At 41.0% G+C, this 19,046-nt stretch overlaps 1 protein-coding gene across 3 annotated transcripts in view; it reads right to left on the reverse strand.

Moving 5' to 3' along the window:
- BDP1 (BDP1 general transcription factor IIIB subunit) overlaps positions 1-19,046 on the reverse strand; it is a 51,794-nt gene that overhangs the window by 17,217 nt on the left and 15,531 nt on the right. For 2 of the 3 annotated variants that reach the window (XM_082191846.1, XM_082191845.1), the window contains exons 10-29: positions 18,731-19,012; positions 17,475-17,637; positions 16,067-16,217; positions 14,065-14,132; positions 12,839-12,989; positions 12,443-12,531; positions 11,679-11,814; positions 11,371-11,453; positions 10,415-10,652; positions 9,255-9,451; positions 8,354-8,552; positions 7,434-7,615; positions 6,406-6,586; positions 6,114-6,247; positions 4,619-4,826; positions 3,764-3,969; positions 3,195-3,417; positions 2,114-2,307; positions 1,333-1,717; positions 405-512 (exon numbers count right to left, since the gene is read on the reverse strand). In XM_082191846.1, coding sequence (XP_082047972.1) covers positions 405-512; positions 1,333-1,717; positions 2,114-2,307; positions 3,195-3,417; positions 3,764-3,969; positions 4,619-4,826; positions 6,114-6,247; positions 6,406-6,586; positions 7,434-7,615; positions 8,354-8,552; positions 9,255-9,451; positions 10,415-10,652; positions 11,371-11,453; positions 11,679-11,814; positions 12,443-12,531; positions 12,839-12,989; positions 14,065-14,132; positions 16,067-16,217; positions 17,475-17,637; positions 18,731-19,012 — 3,578 coding nt within the window. The remainder of the gene's footprint in view (positions 1-404; positions 513-1,332; positions 1,718-2,113; positions 2,308-3,194; positions 3,418-3,763; positions 3,970-4,618; positions 4,827-6,113; positions 6,248-6,405; positions 6,587-7,433; positions 7,616-8,353; positions 8,553-9,254; positions 9,452-10,414; positions 10,653-11,370; positions 11,454-11,678; positions 11,815-12,442; positions 12,532-12,838; positions 12,990-14,064; positions 14,133-16,066; positions 16,218-17,474; positions 17,638-18,730; positions 19,013-19,046) is intronic. The other variant, XM_082191847.1, reaches the window with a different exon arrangement.

Here is a 19,046-nt window from a genome sequence, read left to right on the forward strand (position 1 = left end):
TGGGGAAGCAGGAACAGACAAGCCGCACCAGGAGGAAAAGCAAACAAGGCCTACATCAGCACAAACAACAAGGCTCCACATTCCTGCAGGTTTGCCTGTTATCATGCCATACTGGAATGGTGTGCTACATGCATTATCTGAATAGATGAATATACTGCTAAAAATAACTCAGTTCCTTAATCAGTATTGCCACTCCCTAAAACATTTGCTTCTCATCTTGCTTAAGGGAGTGGGGATTATTCAAGTGGCATCACAAAAGTGTAATATTTTTGCTAGCCTTGCTCCCTGTTCATGCAAATGATACGTTAACTGTCCTAAAGTAACAAGAACTGAATTATGCTAGAGAAAATAAGTTTTAAATACATTTAAGGATGTTGCATAAAGAGGGAAATCAAAATACTTACATTTTGTGAGGAATACAATCCTTTGTCTGTCTGAATTACAGGCTGAGCATCTACATTCAGTTCATGAGACAGAAATGGCTCATCTGCAACATTCTCATATATCTCAAGCTGTTGGGCAGGGAAGCATACCAATTCAGTTTATCAGTTCCCCAAAACCAAACACATCCTGAAAGGGATCTAAGAAATGTCCTTTGTGCGTTATAACTGCTTTCTGCACACTTAAATATAACGGAAGTGACAGCATGATATATTTTCAGATGCAGTGGAGGTGCTATATGTTTCACAATTCTCAAGATGCAATTCTTTCTAAAAGAGGCATAAGCAAAACTTCAATGGGACTTAAGTATGCATGCACTCTTAGGAACAGGAATATTTAGACGAAGAATTGCTAATGGGAGAGGGAGCCGTGGAAGGAATGGACAGATAACATCAAATGAAATGTTGAAGAAATAACTTTCTTAAGAACAAATCATCAGATTGCCAGTAAGGTAACACATGGGAAAGAATTCCATGTCACAGACTATGACTGAGGCCAAAAAACTAAAGTCATGGCAAGCAATTGGCCCCATATTGTATAATGTAGACCATCTTTCTCATGGCAAAATGATCCATCAACTCTTCTCCATTAGCTGTTCTTTTATACTTGACAATAAAATGTCTAAGGCCTTCTATTTTCTGCTTTAGCTTAAAGGGTGCTAAGCAGCTATATGTAAGTATGGCCAATCAGAGAGACACACTGAACTGGTACATCTGCAGTCATCTCTTTACAGCAGGCATGATGCAATTATAGCTTTCCAGATGTTATGAGACTGTAAATCCCATAATTCCTGACCACTGACCATGCTGGCTGGGCCATATGGGTGTTGGGGTCCAACATCTGGAGGGGCACTGGTTCCTCACCCCCACTTTACAGGTGTTTCAGTCATACCTCTTCCATTGTTTCCTCAATCTGAACAGGAACTGGATTTGGAGATCGAAGCCCTTTAGGAACAAACACTGGAGCTTTGTTTACTTCCTCTGGTGAAAAGCATTCAACTTCATAGTCCGGCTCAAAGTCATCCCCATCATCGTCATCATCATCCTCTTGCTGAGAAGAAGCCCTAAGGGTCACCAGGTTGACCTTTGAATTCCCATATTCCTTTTTAGCATTCTTGCGAAGGACTGGTTTTGAACTTCTGCCTCTACCAACATTTGGTTTCCCCTTTTGGTAGTGTTTCCCCTTTTCACTAAAGTCATTCTCACATTCAGAAGCGAAAGACGTTATTGATCCACTTATGTTTTTCCTCTGTTTCACTGTCCTTCCCGCTTGTTTTCTAAGTGTAAAAAGACATTTTGTTAATAAGGGTGGAAAAGACAGGGTGCGTATTTATGTTTCTTCTGTGATGAAAAAAGATGACAATCAACTCTTTTTTAAAAAGATACAAAACTTTTGCTAACATGTTTTTCCTTAGGGGCCTGCATTTATATTATCATTATGGACTAGATGTTCGAGTTTTATTCATTCATAGAAGCATTTATGCTCCACGTTTCCATTTAATACAGGCACCCCAAAACTCGGCCCTCCAGATGTTTTTGTGACTACAATTCCCATCATCCCTGACCACAGGTCCTGTTAGCTGGGGATGATGGGAGTTGTAGTCCCAAAACATCTGGAGGGCTGAGTTTGGGGGTGCCTGATTTAAAGAATAATGTTCGAAGAGTAACTTTACCCTTTTATTCTTTCAGATGCTCTCTCCTGGACAGAATGGGCCTTAGAGGTTTCTTTCTTGATTTGACTTCCACTGCAAGGGGACTGTTCTGAGGAATCACATTTTCCAGAGTGCCCGTGTCCTGTTGGAGACATCGTCTCAATACTATCTATATGATTTCTTTGTCTTGATTCAGAAGATGACGTGGAATTGTGCTGGAAACAATACAAAATTGTGCCAAAATTAATATGTTAAACTCCTCTGTGTCCTTTCAGATCTCCTACCCCTCCTTTCACATTCAGCTTTAAACAAAAGCAGCAGGCAACCAGCTTCTTTAACATTCAGGTAAAACAGAAATAATTTTCAGTTTTATCTAAAAATGTTGAAATAATTGTCTTTCTTTTAAAAATGTCTAATTTATTATCTAAATTATATTCTGCCTTTCCACACTGACACTGAAGGTGGCTATTTTAACAGCTACAGAAAAAAATCCAGGTTATACTAGTTGATTTCTATCTGTAGTCCATTACTAATTTTGGTAATGAAGTGGATAGTGTGCTAGGTCCGCAGAGTGACCTCCTTTTAAACTGCAGTTAAGCTTAACTGTGGTTTAAAAGGTGAACACCAGGCCAGCGAGGCTACCACTTTAAGAAAACTAATTAATAAGAAAGAAATGGCGAGAGTATGCAACAAAATCTTAATTTTGTGTATCTTATTGCCAAAGGAGCCTTAAAAAAGAAAGTGGGAGGCAATCTCAAGGACTTTGAACCTGAGAATGGGATCTGCTAAAAACAATACACATACACCTTGGGGATTTCCTGGCTTCTCCTTCCTGATGCAGCTCTATGTGTCCCCTGAAAACCCCTCCAAAGGGTTCACTGTGACACAGGCCACTGCATCTGGTGGGTGGGGAGGGAAGGGAATCCCTTTGCATGACTGGGTGCTTTCCACTCATCCTAGGATTTCATTGCTGTTCCCATGCTGCTGCAGGTGATTTCAGACAGCAAAGAAGCAGTTCAACAACCAGCTTCTTTATGAAAATCCAATGTTGTCAAAACCATTTAAATCAAAACATGATTTAGAATTCCTGATCAGGGCTCACCATTAATGTGGGTGTTTTCCCAGATTTGCTGTCACTTGGGGTTGTGTTGCTTTGTGTATCGCTTCCAGTTTTCTCTTTGGTGCTGACTTCTCCTTTTGAAGAGGCTTTTTTCTTTTTAGCTGCTTGGGCTAGGTTTGGTTTTGGCTTCTGAAGAGGACCCCTCAACAGCTGTGTGGATTTTATGCTTTCTGAAAGACTCCCTTCATGAGCACCAGAGATATCACTGACCAAAAAGAAAAAGTAACAGCAAAACTATTAGATCATTCCAGTGTTTAGTTATTCCTGAAAATGTGTGTGTGTGTTTTGGTATATCTACCTTTTATTGTCTAGAGTCTAAACCATATTAATATTTTTTCCTTTAAAAACCCAGAACCAATCTTAGCTCCTCCTTAGCTCCTCCACACGAACCCAATAAATTTGTGATAGTGAGAAAAAGTAAAAACAAAATCCCACCCTCACCCCTCTGGCATGGTTATTTTCAGCTTGGAGATCGCTGAAAGTTCTAATAATGCTTGATATAAAGACTTGGGTACTCAAAGAAACACTTAACTTATTGAAAACTATTTTACCTTTCTGGAAGATCCAGACACTTTCCTTCAACATCTTTAGAAACAAATATTTCTTTTTGGTCTTTTGGAAGTTTGCATCCCTCTGGCTTCTCAGGACAATCAATTTTCTGCTGATCGATATTCCTTTCGGGTGATGGGGCTTCACTGGATTCTGACACTTCTTTTTTCTCCAGATCACCAAGGGATGCCTGGACATTGACATTATCCTTGATTTTTTAGAATAAATACACTTGTCAATTTACTAACAGAGCAAACATAACCCTAACAACATAGTGCTCACCCCCTTGATGTTGCTGGTCTTTAAATCCCATCAGCCCCTACCAACGCAGCCAACGATCAGAAATTACGGGAGCTGTAGTCTACCAATGTCTGCATGGCATCCCTGCTCAAAAGCTTAATCTGGATTGTGATCCAGAAGTTAGTGTGAACTGGAATTTCCCTGTAGAGTCTTAAGATGGTTGACTCTACGAATTTTCTGTTTGACTTCTGTCTGAATTATCATTGCCGTAGGAATTTAAGTTTGGCTTTTGTGGCTCATATAAACTTCATCCCACAGTAAATTTATGAGTCTTTAAGGTGACACAAGTAGGTTCGTTGTTCAAAAACACAATTAATTTAAAATATACAACAGAAAAAGATATGCAGGAAAAACTCTATAAAGCCTTTGCAAGAAAAATGGTCAATTATTCAAGAATGTGGGCCAGAACTATTTTGCTTCTGCAGCCCCTTTCCTAATGCAGACCCCTCTGCTCCCTCACCTTCCCAAAAATGAACCGGAAAAGCAGCAGCATCTCCCACAATGTTGGGACAGGTAAAGCTGTGCTTAAATGAAAGAAAACTAAGTGTGTAGCTAACCTCTGAAGGCGGGTGCAGATCGCTTTCCTTGGTCATCTCTGTTTTTTCTATGTCTCCCTCAACTGGAGCAGTAATGCTCTCTGACACGGGGTCTTCTTTCTTGTCATTCATTCTTCCAAGGTTCGGCCTGACTCTCTGGAATCGACCTCTCACCAGCTGAGCTGGTTTGATAGTACATGGCTTATTCTCTTGGGAAGTTGGTTTTTCCCTATCCCACAAAAGGAGAAAATGTTACTGAAGTGATTCAACAGGCCCAGGAATCAAGGGAGTGCTGTTTGTGGCAAAAGCCAAACAGGAGAGAGGGGAGGAGACTTCAATCCTTTCACCATTTACAGCTACTCACCCCCCCCCCTTGCTAGCCTTGCACATGCAGAGCCTCTCACCATTAGGCAAGCCAGCCTCAGCAGCTGAGAGCAGCAGTAGTCTTGTGACCTCTGCATCTGCAGCCAATCTATATCTCCTGGCTGCAGCACCAGCTACAAAACCAGCGCTACTTAACTGTTTTCTATTGTTGTTGTTTACAGTTTTACTGAGGAAGGGAAGATGGCTCCACCCTAAAGTTTAGCTTAGAAATATTTTAATTAATAAATTCACAGATTTTCCCACTTGACCAACTGCTTCTCTCCCAGTGGCAGTTCTAGAGCAAGAAAGAGCAAACTTAACCAGAGGAAGTAAAGTTCAGCCTAAGAGCTGAATGGCTACATTCAGACCTAATATGCTGAAAAGGGCCCAGGATCATCCATCTTCTTTTCTACAAAGAAGCAGGAGAGGAAATCTGACTCTGTGGTTTGCAACAACTGCCATTTCCTGAATTCGGACCTAGGAAACTGCAGTTGGAAACAAAGTGTGTTGGGGTTCTGGCAGAGCTGTGCCCCATGCTAGCTGCGTCCTTGCCTCAAGTCAATACTCTCCACACCTGAGAAAAACAGTTGCAGCTAGAACAGAAAGGAGAGTGTGGAATCGTCCAAAGTGTGTGGTAGGATAAATGATCACTTAAACATGCTTTGGGTGATGGGGGAGCAGATGGGAGACTGCTAGGAAGCAGATACAGGCTTTAGCAGCTGCCCAAGCAAGGAAGGAAGCAGAAAGCCCAAGGTGAGCACACACAAGAAAAGGGAAAGGCGGAACTCTAACGTAGGACTCCCTTTCCCCCCAGTTAAGGAGGGCCTGTTTTGCTTTTTTCTTATCACTGTGTGCCCTCTAGTTGCTACTGGTGGGAGTGCACTAACCCAAAGCTCTCCTATAGCTAAGAGATGGTTTAATTAGAGAACCTTTGCCTACGCTGTGTCACAGCAGAACCCCCATTTGTTTTTCCTCTTGCTGTATCATCAAAACCTGAGCATCACCAGCTTGAGGCCATAAGAAGCGTTATCCCCATTGGGGCCCCAGCAGAGAAGAACTGCACTCTTAAAAATATGGAGGATTTGTAAAGTCATGCACACATAATAAAGGGAGTTTGGGACAAGCTAACAAGACCTTGTTGAAGAACACACACCTGGGATATTGATCTGAAATATCCTGAGAGGTACTGGGTGCTTGAGGGTCTTCCTGAATCACTTTCTCCATGTCTACCAGTCTGTTCTCCAAGCCTTCAGCAGGTAATCTTTTTCTGTCACTCTTTAACTGAGGCTGGCAATAAGAAGCAATATAAACATCAAAACGTGGAACCATTTTAGCAATGATGGTCTCAACTTTACTCTGTATTTGCAAAAATATAGAAACAAAATCTCTCTTGAATTTGAAATGTCTTTACTACTAAAGAAAGTCTGGCCCTTTTCTTAACTTACTGCTGCAGGGAGAGTTCTGGAAGGTCCATGTTTCTGCAGTTCTGATTTCTCAGTTCCAGCTGCTGCTGCTTCATTTCCTAGAGATGGTGTTTCTTTCCTTCCAACTGCCCTTCCTATGTTAGGTTTCGGTCTCTGGAATCTGCCTCTGAGAAAAGGTGTTGGCTGAACAGTGCTCTGTTTGCTGGAGGGGAGACCCAAAGCAGCACATACGGCAGTTAAAATCATTCTCATCAGATACATCACCACTGATACACACATGCAACAAAACTACATCCATAGGTTAAATGATTTATCCCATGTTTCACAGATTAATGGTAACTAGTGTACTTCTCAAATATGCAACAGAAAAACAAGTGCAATAAAACTTGCATTTGGTACTTCCACAAGGCTGAGGGAGAGACTTGACATCATTGCCCTACCCAACATATGCCTTTTGCGGCTATCAGCTTTGGACACAGTTCATTGTGGGAAAGCGGCACATAAGTAAACTCAATCAACCAATAGAAATAATTTTCTTTTCAGTTCATCAGTAAATTTAATTATGTGGTGTTATCTTGCTTTCATCTTCAGTAATCACACATTCATTGCTTTCCCAAGGATTCCCTAGTTAACTACAGCTTAGATGCAGAAAACCATGTTCCATGCCTACACTACTGCAACACCATGTTTCACCTCTGAATAGTTACTCCTGAAGACCAGGAAATCCCCCAAATGGTACTGCATTGATCTGTTAGAGGGAATAAACCTATCCGTGGCAAGGCTGCTTGGGTGTCCCTGGCCCCAAAGCGAGACAGATAAACTTGTTCTGGCAATAGCTCCATCACAGAAGGATGGAAAACAAGGTTTAATTTTGGATATTGTTATTGCATCTCATTTTCAGTTAAGGAAAATCCGTTATCTGCAACATCTATCAACGTATCAAATGAATAGGATTTTTTTCAACCTATGTTTCAAATCAGCAGACCTGTAAAGAGGGGGGGGGTGGATTTCCAACTGATAAAACTCTTTAAAAGCTGATAGATCCTTACCCAACTGTAATCTTTTCTTGGATATCTGGGGATGATAAAACTTCATTTGGATCACTACTTTTGAAGTCAGAATGGCTTGGGGGAGACAAGCCGATCTCATTTGTTGCAGCTGCTTCTTGAGTATCTGCAGAGTTCCCCTCTGACAAAAGTGACGGTGGCAGGATTACGCATGCTATAGTTTCCTAAAATATATTATCAGAATGTTCAATACCTGGTGCAAAATGCATGCAGTTAAATTATAAAGTTCAAGGAAACACACACACACACACAAATCAGGCAGGGAATCCAAGTACAACACAGGACTACCAACAGCTTGTTCTATTATAACATACAAGGTAATATTTTTCAGTTCTTGTACAGGGAAGTAATGCAACATCAGCAAGGGGGAAAGTGGCATTAAACCAGCTGAACTGTTCTACTAACTCTCAGTCATTATAAGAATCTGGTACTCACTTAAGCTTTGTAAACAGTCCATGCAGTTTACTACAAGCCTGTGCCTATGTGACTTTAAAAAACAACCCCAAATTAAGAAAGTCATCTTAATGTCTTTGTTAAAACATGGACATTCTTCACAAAGAAATCCTTCATGCTTGAGTTTCAAGAATGATTTGCCATACATTGCCAGGAACTCCTGGGTTTTTTTAAGGAAAAAATAGTGACACTGTGCTCCTGAAATTAAACTGCAAGTATCTCATATATGGCCTAAGGTCAACAAGTAATCTCATAGGAAACAACATGCAAACTGACTGCCAACACACCATTTGTCCCACATAGGGCTTTCTACAAATCACAGTATTAAGTGTAATTTACTGTTTAATGCTTTGTTATGCAAGTGAATTCATAGGTACTTTCAGGAGCAAACGATACAGCAACCTGAAGCCATTAAATTACCAAGTACCAGCATTAAAAATAAGTCTTACATCCAGATTAGACGAGTTGCTGCCTTCACTCCTGATATTTTCGCTAGAGTCAGTCTTATGTTCATTTGTAAGCATTTCTTTTTCTGCTTGTATTAATTCCTCAGTTTCTGCCGCCTTTTCTGTGTTCTCCTTTAGACTTTTCAAAGATGGCTCTACTTCAACAAAATTTTCTTTTTCTTCTTGTACAAAACTGGAATCTCTGTTGGATGAAAAAAAAGGCAACAGGACTTCTATAACTTCTAAGTAAGCAAGAAAGGATGTGTGATTTAGTTTTCCTTTTTAAAATCTCAGGAGCAACGAAAAAGCCAATCAACACAGTGTTGCCCAATACAACACCACAACCCACATGAATACGTGCTTATTTACACTCTTTGCACATGTTTCAATTACTAAGGACAATTCCTATAATTATCATGCAGGCAACAGATGTTTTCACTCATACCCCAATAAATAATGTTGCTGCCTGCTTGTGGGGCGGCGAGGGAGAGGGTGATGGCAGTCAGAGGGCAGAGGGACTCTCAGATCCTGCTCAAGGAACAAAATTGACAAGTGAGCAAGGGAGGCACGGGTAGGTGGGCAGACAAGGGGAAGCACAGAGCACTTCCAAGCCAAGAAGGATGAGTGGGTGGAGGCAGCGAGACACTTGCAGCAGTCATGCAAGCTGTTTTTCACTGCTCTCCAGCTCTCTGCCACTCTTTTCACGGCATTTTGGCGCCATTTTTTATTTTGTGGCAACGCACGTAAACACGGTTGAACCCGAGTGGAATGTGCGTTGGGGGCGGGGAGAGTGCCTGCACAATGTATTTGCCACAAACATACACATATGTCAGTATGCATTTTTTTCCATTAAGAAGATGGCATTGTGCCCCTTATTCTTTACTTACAAAATAATAAATCTTACCTGGTAGCAAGATCCTTCACATTCTCCACTTTATCACTTGACGGAAACACATTTTTAAATTCATGGCTCTCACATTCGAAGAGTGTCTTTACAGGAGATTGGACTGTGTGTGCCAAAAGCACTTTCTCAGCACTGGCAACAGCTTTGTCTTCTAAGACATCACAGTGGGGAATGTCAGCTTCATAACTAGCTGCCTCCTAGGAAACAAATTAAACTTCTCTGAAACATCCAACGTGTAAGAGTTCATAAAGAAAATAATCTTGAAGACATTCAGCTAGCGTATACTTAGACGAGAACACAGTGTTCTTTTAAGCCTTTAGCCTGCATTAACGTAAGAAATTAATACCAATATAAAAGGAAATAACAGTTTAAAATAATAGTTACAAAAAAAGGTTACACTGGTACTGGGGGTGTCAAAATTGCTAATGTACTAGACTGCTTTGGTATGATAAAGCAGTACCAGTAAGTTTTCATGCTACTCGGGATTCTTCTATGCATGAAGTCAATGCAATTCAAAAGTGTGCTGCCCTTTCTTACTAATACAGTTAGCACAACAAAACACATGTTTTGAATTATTGAGGATTACATCTGGAAAAAAGAAGGCAAGCTTTAACTTGGGTACCAAAACCAGTATGTGCACATGTTATTTTCTGGACCAGATTACATCTTATTTAAGCAAAATAATGCTGTGCTCTTGAATGTTTTCCAATATAGGCCCCAGTCCCAAAAACCTAAGTTTTGTACATTGTCTGCTAAAGTAGGGATAGAATGCCCTGTGCACCTACAGTGTACATCTTCAACATCAGCAGGAAGCCCATTTTCCAGAATTCTGAATTAAAGATCAAGACTGTGTGTATAGTAAGCCTGCAACTTCCTCACATTTAATTTGTGCACATTCAGCTTTATGCATGTGGCTAAAAAAATAAAATAAAGGGGACTGAAAAGGGTGTGGGGTTCCAGAAAAAATATAATACAGAAAGCTTTGAGTACTTAAGATGTGATCTTACCATCTATATTAAGAAAATGAGTGCTCTGGCACCTTTTAGACTAACTGGTTTACAAGAAGCATAAATGTTTGCTGGCTGGAATCTAATTCATCCAAAATGTCAAGTGCTCACATAATGTTTTATGTACAGTAGCAAGCAGGCTGTGGTACTTACTGTGGTAACAGTTAGGAGTTCATGGCTGTTATATTCAGCTTGTATCCGAATCTTCTCAGATGATTCAATGGCTGCATCAGTTGCCTTTTCTTCTTCTGCCTCCGTGTTTCTTGCTGGCTCTTCTGGCTTTCTAGCAACCCTTCCTATATTTGGCTTGGGCCTCTGTATTCGTCCCCTTGCTAATGGTGCAGGTTTCAAGACAACCTGCTTGCTACTTTCTTGTGATTTCTTACTAGTCCTGAAAGAACAATGATTTCAGGGAGGAAAAGAATTAGGGGGTATTAAACATTGCAAATATCCTTCATCTCATAATGTAATTGAACCTGGTTGTTATTTGAACCAATTACAGTTGCCACTTCGAATTTTAGAAGCTTGTCACCATGGAGGATCAACTCTCCCCATATGAATAAACCAAAGGTATATCATCATCATCAACAACAACAACAGTATATAAACAGGCATAGTTGTATAATAAAAACAGGAGTGGTGTAGCAGCTGTGGCTTTATCCACAGAAAGCAGACATTGCCTCTGTAATACACAGCTTTCTTACCTCCAAGTTGGATTGCTGTAATGAGCTCTACACTAGTCTGCCCTTAAAGACTGTCTGGAAACTTCACGTGGTACAGAAAGCAGTAGTAAGAAAAGTTATGAGAACTTAGAGTTCCAATAATCTCACACCTATTCTGTGCCAACTACAGTAGCTGCCTATTAATTTCTAGGCCCAGTCCAAGGTGCTGGTTTTGGTCTTTAAAGTATGACATGATTTAAGACCAGTTTATCTGAATCTGCTTAATTCTCTGATACTGTTTTTAACTGCTACTGCTATTATGTTTTAGTCATATTGTGTTTTATAGAACAATTTTACAGTTTGTAATACGTTGTGAGCAACCTGCTGTGGGGTAACTCTAACGGTCAGTCTATAAATTATAGAATAAACTTGAATAAACATACTTACAGAGATTCAGTATCTAAAACTTGGCAATCTTTTTCTGCAGTCTCCTCTGTGATGATACTGAGTGCATCATGCTGGTCATTGTTCTGAGGAACAGGCATAAAAATAAGTGGAGTATACATTTTTAAAATAACAGTAGTTAATGGTAGTTAATAAAGTGGCAGAAAGCTACTATAGAAAACAATTAACATAATCCTTTACATAGAGTTAAAAATCACTAATAATAATAATAATAATGGAGAGTTATTTTCCTAATTTCCCAAATTGCAGGAGCAGGGTAAGGGGAGAATTAAATCTAACATAGAGAATACCTTTCCTCCTGTTTCATTAGCCTCTGACTTTTCAGGCTTTTCCCGGAGAGGTGCTTCTTTTCTGCTGCACACTTTCAATATATTAGGTTTAGGTTTCTGCCGACGGCCTCTCACTACAGGAGCTTTTTGAGTGTCTCTGAAAACACACAGAGAGAAAAAATTATAATCCCAACACTCTTTAGGCAAAACCTGCAAATAACTTATAAAAACAATTATTTATACTCTCCAAAACAGAGATGGAAAACCTGCGGCCCTCCAGATTTTGTAGGGCTACAACTCCCATCGGCGCAAGTCAGCAAAGCCAATGCTCAGGGGTGATGGGAGCTATAGTCCAACAACATCAGGGATGGGACCTGATTCCCCATCCCTTCCCTAAAATGTCCAAGTGATTTCAAATGCAAAAAATCCAAAAAGAAATTGTGAAAAGTTCTGTTTTTAGTTTCCACTCATTGAAACAGTTATGCCTAATGCTCTGTTACGGTTAAAGTTTAGTACTATTTGACTCATCTCTAAAAAGGATTGATTTGGTTCAGTATCAAAGCAAGACTTTGCTTCAAAATGTCACCTCTTCTTCTATCCCAAAAAAACACAGATCAGTGTAAGCTGCTTAACTCCAAGTAGTTCCTACAATGTCTGATTAGGAGATGACATTCTCTAGGCACCATTAGGAGCTGCTTTCTTCACCACAACTGAATATAGTAAGTGGTGAAGTGATGCACACTTTAAGCCATATTTTTCAATCTTTCTACTTTACATATACTTACTGGGATTCACTTGCCACATCATTGCTTGCTCTGTCTGTTTGCTCTATGGTAGGTCCAGTTATGTTAGCAGTCGTATCTTGCACAGAACTCTAAATGAAAGAGACATAAAGAACTTAGATAAGAGTTATTATCATTATGCTGTCTATTATTCTGCTTTGTATTATGTGTTTATTATTATGCTCCATAAAATGTGTCCTTAATGCTATCCATCACCTTGGGATCTTTTGATAAAATGCAGTATACAAATTGAAATAACAACAAGGGTGTGTGCAACAATGCAGCCAATCTCCTGAGCCCTCTGAAAAACAGGATTGGGTTGTGAAATTAAAATAGCTTCCATGTGCACAGAAGAGACAATAAAGGCTTGTATTAATTTTAAATTATTTAGTCCCATACCTTTTCTGCAGCAACCAGAACCTCTGAAAGAGAAATCTTGCCCTCAGATGTGTCATTAACTGGAAGTTCTTTTTCTTCTGACGGTTCTGCTGCAAGTCTCTGTAGTTGTCCTTTCACTGTGGGCTTTTCAATAGCTGCTCTATCCATTTCCCTGAAGTTAAATTGAATATATTTATATTTTCCAACACACACAAATCTAGTCCATCACCAACCATCTCAGTTAACATAATTTATTATGGGATGTAGAAGTGGTGGTGCCATCTATTATATTTTCCTGCCAGTCACTTCCTGCTGAAGCCCCCTGTGTCCCAAAAGCCACTTCTGAGTGTAAGAGGAGTTTCCAGAAAGACATGCAAAGCAGCCTAGAAATTTTCTGCAGGATGGAGAAATTGCTAAAAATCTAAGACTCCGCTCAAACAATACTCACACCTTTGGATTCAAACTATGTATTTCAATCTTGCACAGAAGAATCTACTTCTATAAACATTAAGAAACAGAAATAGAAACATACAAAGAGCCCTGCTGGATCAGACCAAAGGCCCATCTACTCTAACATCTTGTTGTCACAGGGGTCAACCAAATGTCTATGGGAAACCTCCAAGCAAGACCTGAGCACAACTGCACTCTTGTCACTTGTGAATTCCAGCAACAGGTATTCAGAGGATTTTAGGTATTCACAAGGTCTATAAAGTCTCTGTGACAAAGCCTTTGTGATCTTGTTAGTTCACCGACCAAAAGGAACATTATATTCCAATGCCACACCTTTGTAGGAAGGTGAATAGGTTCCATTCCTATGAGCTTACCTGGAAGTAAGCCCCATTGAACTCAATGAGACTTACTTCTGAATCTACATACATAGGATTACACTCTAGAATAGCAAATATGAAATTAAAAAGACAGATTCCTTTGGGCAAAAAGACCTCACACCCATCATATATTTTCCACCTCTTTTCTGTTATTTTATTCACTTCAAATGGTAGTGAGTTTTCTTTTCTAAAATCTCCAGACCAACTTTACCAAGCCCATGTAATAAATTAAAAGCAAGGCTGAGAACCAGGAATAGGAGTTATGAGATCATAGACATGAACCTCCTTCCTATTCTATCCATAGAGAGATCACCTGAACTCACAACTTGTTTGAAAGCCTCCCCCACCCCCAAATCAGGCTATAGGACTAGTTTCATTATATGTGGGGAAATGGGAATCACGTCCAATTATTTTACTCACATAAGCTCATCATTACAACTTGGAAAGGCTGTATTTTCATCCGGTTGATCTAACTCTGCTACTTCATTCTGCAAGGAAATAAGGACAGTTAGTATGATCTTATGGTCCTGGCTTCTTTAATGATGAAAGGAGAGGCTCTCTACCCAAGAACCTCTACCCACTAAGCTGACTTCTCTACAAAACAGAAGTGAACACTGATGAGAATTTCATGTGTGTGTCACGGTTGAAAGTGGGGGAACTCCACATATTGTTCTCTCACTCTCTGGGGGGAAATTGAACTAAAGTAGAATTTCAGTCAGCTCCCAAGTACACCACCTTCAGCTCCTTGGAAGATAAAGGTGGTATATAAATGTAATATATAAATACATAAATATAATAATAGTGGTAATGATGATGTGTCAGAAGCTTTTACAGCTTGTGCATATGAAGCAAAAATCTTTGCAGACTGCTGTGTATCTCCCCCACTGAACAAATAGCAGGCATTCTCCGGGTGGACATGCATATTCCATGAACATTTTCCCCATGTGGGTTGATGACTGCTTAATCCTTTCCTCCTCACCTAAGTCATCTCTCAGAATTGTCTCCTCTCCCAGGCTGCTTTTCCCCCCAAGTGAAACAGGTTCTGGTTTATTTGTTTTTCCTCAAGGAAAAAAGGCATTTGAGAAGAAGGCAATTTTAAGTGGGAAAATAGCTGGGAAGAAGAAGAAGGCTGAAACAGTCCCTCACCCAGCTGGTCCTCCACTCATTCTGAGTTGTTTTACCCGAAAGAACAAATCCAGAACAAAGAAATGGGAAACGATCAGTGAGCTCCCAGAACATTTGGTATGAGTCCTTGTCCAAATAAGCTATCAGAGATGATAAAACCTCTTATCTGGTAGTAGGCCTGCAAATGCAGGTGCAATGTCTTCAAAGCACTACCTCCCCCACCCTGTTCTGTACATAATAGCCATATCCAAAAGCAATATCCATATGCAGGAATCTCTGCTGAATCAGAACAGAAACCTTAAGTGTGGCATTCACTGCCTACTTGTGGGTTTTATTTTATGAGTTGTTTCTTTGAAATAGGAAGTAGGCTAGAATCGCATGTAGATACAGTGGTGCCTCGCAAGACGAAATTAATTCGTTCCGCAAGTCTCTTCGTCTTGCGAGTTTTTCGTCTTGCGATGCACGGTTTCCCATAGGAATGCATTGAAAATCAATTAATGCGTTCCTAGGGAAACCGCCTTCAGACCAGGTCCGGGGACAGTCTGTCCCCGGACCTCTTCTGAAGGATGGGGGGACGGGACAAGGGCTTTTCTTCCCACCCCCAGCATTTTAAAAAACCCCGGGACAGTGGAGGACTTCTCCACTGTCCGGGCGATCTTAAAATGCTGGCGGGCGGCATTTTAAAATCGCCCCGGGACAGCGGAGGACTTCTCCGCTGTCGGGGGCGATTTAAAAGCCCCTGGGAAGGCAGGCAGGGGGGACAAAGACTTCCCCCCCCCCGCCCGCCTTCAGAAGGTGTTCCCGCCCCCCTGCCCAGCTTCGGAGCAGCGTTCCGGAGCCCGGCGGCGGGGGCAGGTGTTCCCGCCCCCCGTCCGGCTTCGGAGCAGCGCTCCGGAGCCCGGCGGCGGGGGCAGGTGTTCCCGCCCCCCCGCCCTGCTTCGGAGCAGCGTTCCGAAGCCGGGCGGTGGGGGCAGGTGTTCCCGCCCCCCCACCCGGCTTCGGAGCACCGGGAGAAGCGATCTCCCCGCAGCCCCTTGCTTCAAAAGAGGTCCGGGGGCAGCGGGAAGCGCTTCCCGCTGTCCCCGGACCTGGGGCTGCGGGGAGAAGATCGCTTCTCCCCGCCGCCCCTTGCTTCAAAAGAGAAGACCCGCTGTCCCCGGGGCAAGCTTCGTTTTGCGAAGCAAGCCCATAGGGAAATTCGTCTTGCGAGGCAACTCGAAAACGAAAAAACCTTTCGTTTTGCGAGTTTTTCGTCTCGCGAGGCGTTCGTCTTGCGGGGTACCACTGTATTGTTTACCTTTGCTGAACTGTTTTCTTCAAAACCTTCTTTATTTGTTTTGAGAGACATCTGAGACTCTGAAGGCTGCCCAACATGGTGCTCAGAACTCGCATCTGAATCATCTGCTTCTCCGGAATCCATGTCTAGGAATTCATTACCTTTCTGAATACTGTAAAGGTAAGAAGAATATGAAGAAAGCATTAATGGTTTTCCTACTCTACCCCATAGGCTCATGGTAGATTCTTGTCTTTCACTTTTGTCTTTCACCAGCTGTGCTGAGACAGAGGCTTGCTCAAAGAGACTGATAAGCAAAAAGCGCTCAAACTCACTTCTCTCTTTACTGGCATTTACACACGATTGTTCATGTGCAATCTCATCGCAATTACTGTTGAAGACTAGTTCACTATTCCTATTTTACAGCTGGAAAACAAAGATAAGGTAGGGCTTTCATCAGGATTACCCTGAGAGTCACTTGCTGGGCAAGAATTTAGCACAAAGTCTAAATCTAACACTTATTATTTTATTTGTCACATTTGTATACTCATATAAGGCTAAGGCTGGAATCCAGCCCCCCTCCCTCTGCCCATCCACTGTGCTGCTTGGGGTGGGAATTGGGAGTGGCCAAGCCCAAAACAGTTCCACTGGCATCACTCCCCCAAGAAACTCAGCATCAGGCCTTATCACTGCATCATTTCCAGGCTGGCGTGACATGGTTTTTACCTCCAACTGCCTTCTGCCCCAGGAAGCATGAGCAGAGGAATTGTGGAGGTGGCTATGCCATTCTATCACACTCCACTGCTGCCCCGCTGGAGTTAAAGGACTGCATTGTAACGTCCTATCAAAGGACCCCCTCCAATACTCAAACATTGTATCTGAAGGCAAAATTCAGCACTGTGCAAGCACGCTTCTGTTCACACAATAGGCCTTCCAATTCTCTTCCCCCTGCAACGTTTCAGAGCAGATGTGGGGCTGCATGGGGCAGGGGACTACAGGTGGGAGGAAAGAAGATGAAGCCACATTGTTCAAGCTGAAGACTGCTGCTCACACACAGATAGCAAGTAAAAAGAAGTTCACAGCACACTGCAGTTATTCAATATTTGCCTATGAGATTCTATAGAGGTGTGCTATCTTTCTCCCAGCCCAAAGAGAAAGCAAGCTATGACATTTGTTTTGAATGCTCCTATGCACTCTCCAAACAAAAAAAAATGTTTGTTTCTGTATATAAGAGACTCAATAGCTCCATATAAAGAAAATTAAGGCAGATTTGTCAGCCACATCTAAGTGGCAAATGAAATGGGCTCTATGTAATACAGCAATGCAGGGAATCTTTAGGAGACTTTTGGAAAGGAAGTAATAAAGTTGTTATATTTACACTTTGTAACAAGGCTTGTTCATATTATTCTGCAAAGATAATGTATCTTATTACCCAGATAAAGTTGAACCAAGGTCTCCCTCTGTCTCTTCATCCACCTGTGGGTCTTCTTCAACAGATGGAAGAGTTTTGGCAGGCGTTTCTTCATCAGGGACTTCCAGTTCCTCACCAATTTCTTCTGCGCCATTTATCTCCACATTAGATGGTAGATTTTTTCCTGTCAATGTATTGTTGAACATTATATGTCCACTGAAGCAATTACCACTCAAACACACTTAAAAGACAGAGCCTCTGGTTGCTTCCATTAACTTTTTTCTTTGAAATTACTATCCAGATGGCAATTTTCAAAAGCACTACATTTCAGTATTTTCTGTGTTTCATTCCCATTTTCTCAAATTGATCTTTGGTCATTTCCTCCCCACCCACCCCAAAGTAAATTTCAGTTACACCACTGGTCTATTTGTTATGGGCAGGCAGGATGATTCTGAATAACTAATATGCTTTTAATTAAAGCTTCCTCCTACCAGATCCAGTTAATTCTATTGCACTCTATTCAGTGGCTCTGATGAAGAGTATTTAATTTACTGGGTTCCTTCACTGGAAGGACTCTAGTGTGAAAGAAGTGCAATTTCCTAAAGTGATCTGGATTTCCCACTGTCACAAAGCATTAATCTTGTATTTAAGTTAACAGGAAGGAAAAAGAAAATTACACAATGTCCTCCCTAACCCAGTCATCCTAATGCCAGTCAGTATATGGAATTTATTTAACAGTAAGCTGAATCTTTCATTATTTCTCATAATTATTAATATGGCACTTTAACTATGACAACAGTTCCTGAAAATACTTAATGGAATAAATGACATAAAAATTAATGAAAAATAAATTAACGAAATAACTTCAAGTGGATATATTCTTGTGACTATGGAAACAATTCAACACAAACCGTTATAAAACTCACTTTTCATAACTGACCCTGAAATATAGAACATTGTTGTGCAATTGCACAGCCTACAGATCTTTCGGAATACAACACATATTGTATCCAACTACTTGCAGATGCAGATCAAGCCATTTTGTTACATTCAGGTTTTAAAGTAAATTCAAATTCAAGATGAAAATCATCTCTATTTATGCTGTACACTTGTCATTAAGATGAAGTAAATGAGCTTCAGTTGAGTGATTATTAAATCTGGTTGTGTCACTAAGGCTGTTTTATCTTGCAATAAATAGTTTAGCGTCTGGAAGAAGATTAGCAAAATCAGCACACATGCACACTGTGACATAGTAGCAACAATTTCTAGATTCTTACTTTTCTTTCTAGTTTTTTCTCCCTCAGCCACTTCTGCAGAAATAGTTCTTTCGTCAGGAAGATTCTCTCCCTCCTGTTCAGAATCTTTTTTCTTCCTTTTTCTCTTCTTTTTTACCATCACTGATTCAGTAACTGTCTGTCCGTCTGGCTGCTCCAAAATGCTAGGAGATTCTTCGTTCTCTTTTTCGGCTGTGCCAGCATCCACTTCCATTTCTGCATCAGAAATTCTGGCATTCTGCGGGTCATCCTGACCATGGTTTGCTTGTCCATTGACAACTTTAGCTATCAAAGTATACAATGTAAATATACCTACAGC

The sequence above is a fragment of the Podarcis vaucheri genome (genome assembly GCF_965113315.1).
Source record: "Podarcis vaucheri genome assembly, chromosome: 11".
Lineage (NCBI taxonomy): Eukaryota > Metazoa > Chordata > Lepidosauria > Squamata > Lacertidae > Podarcis > Podarcis vaucheri.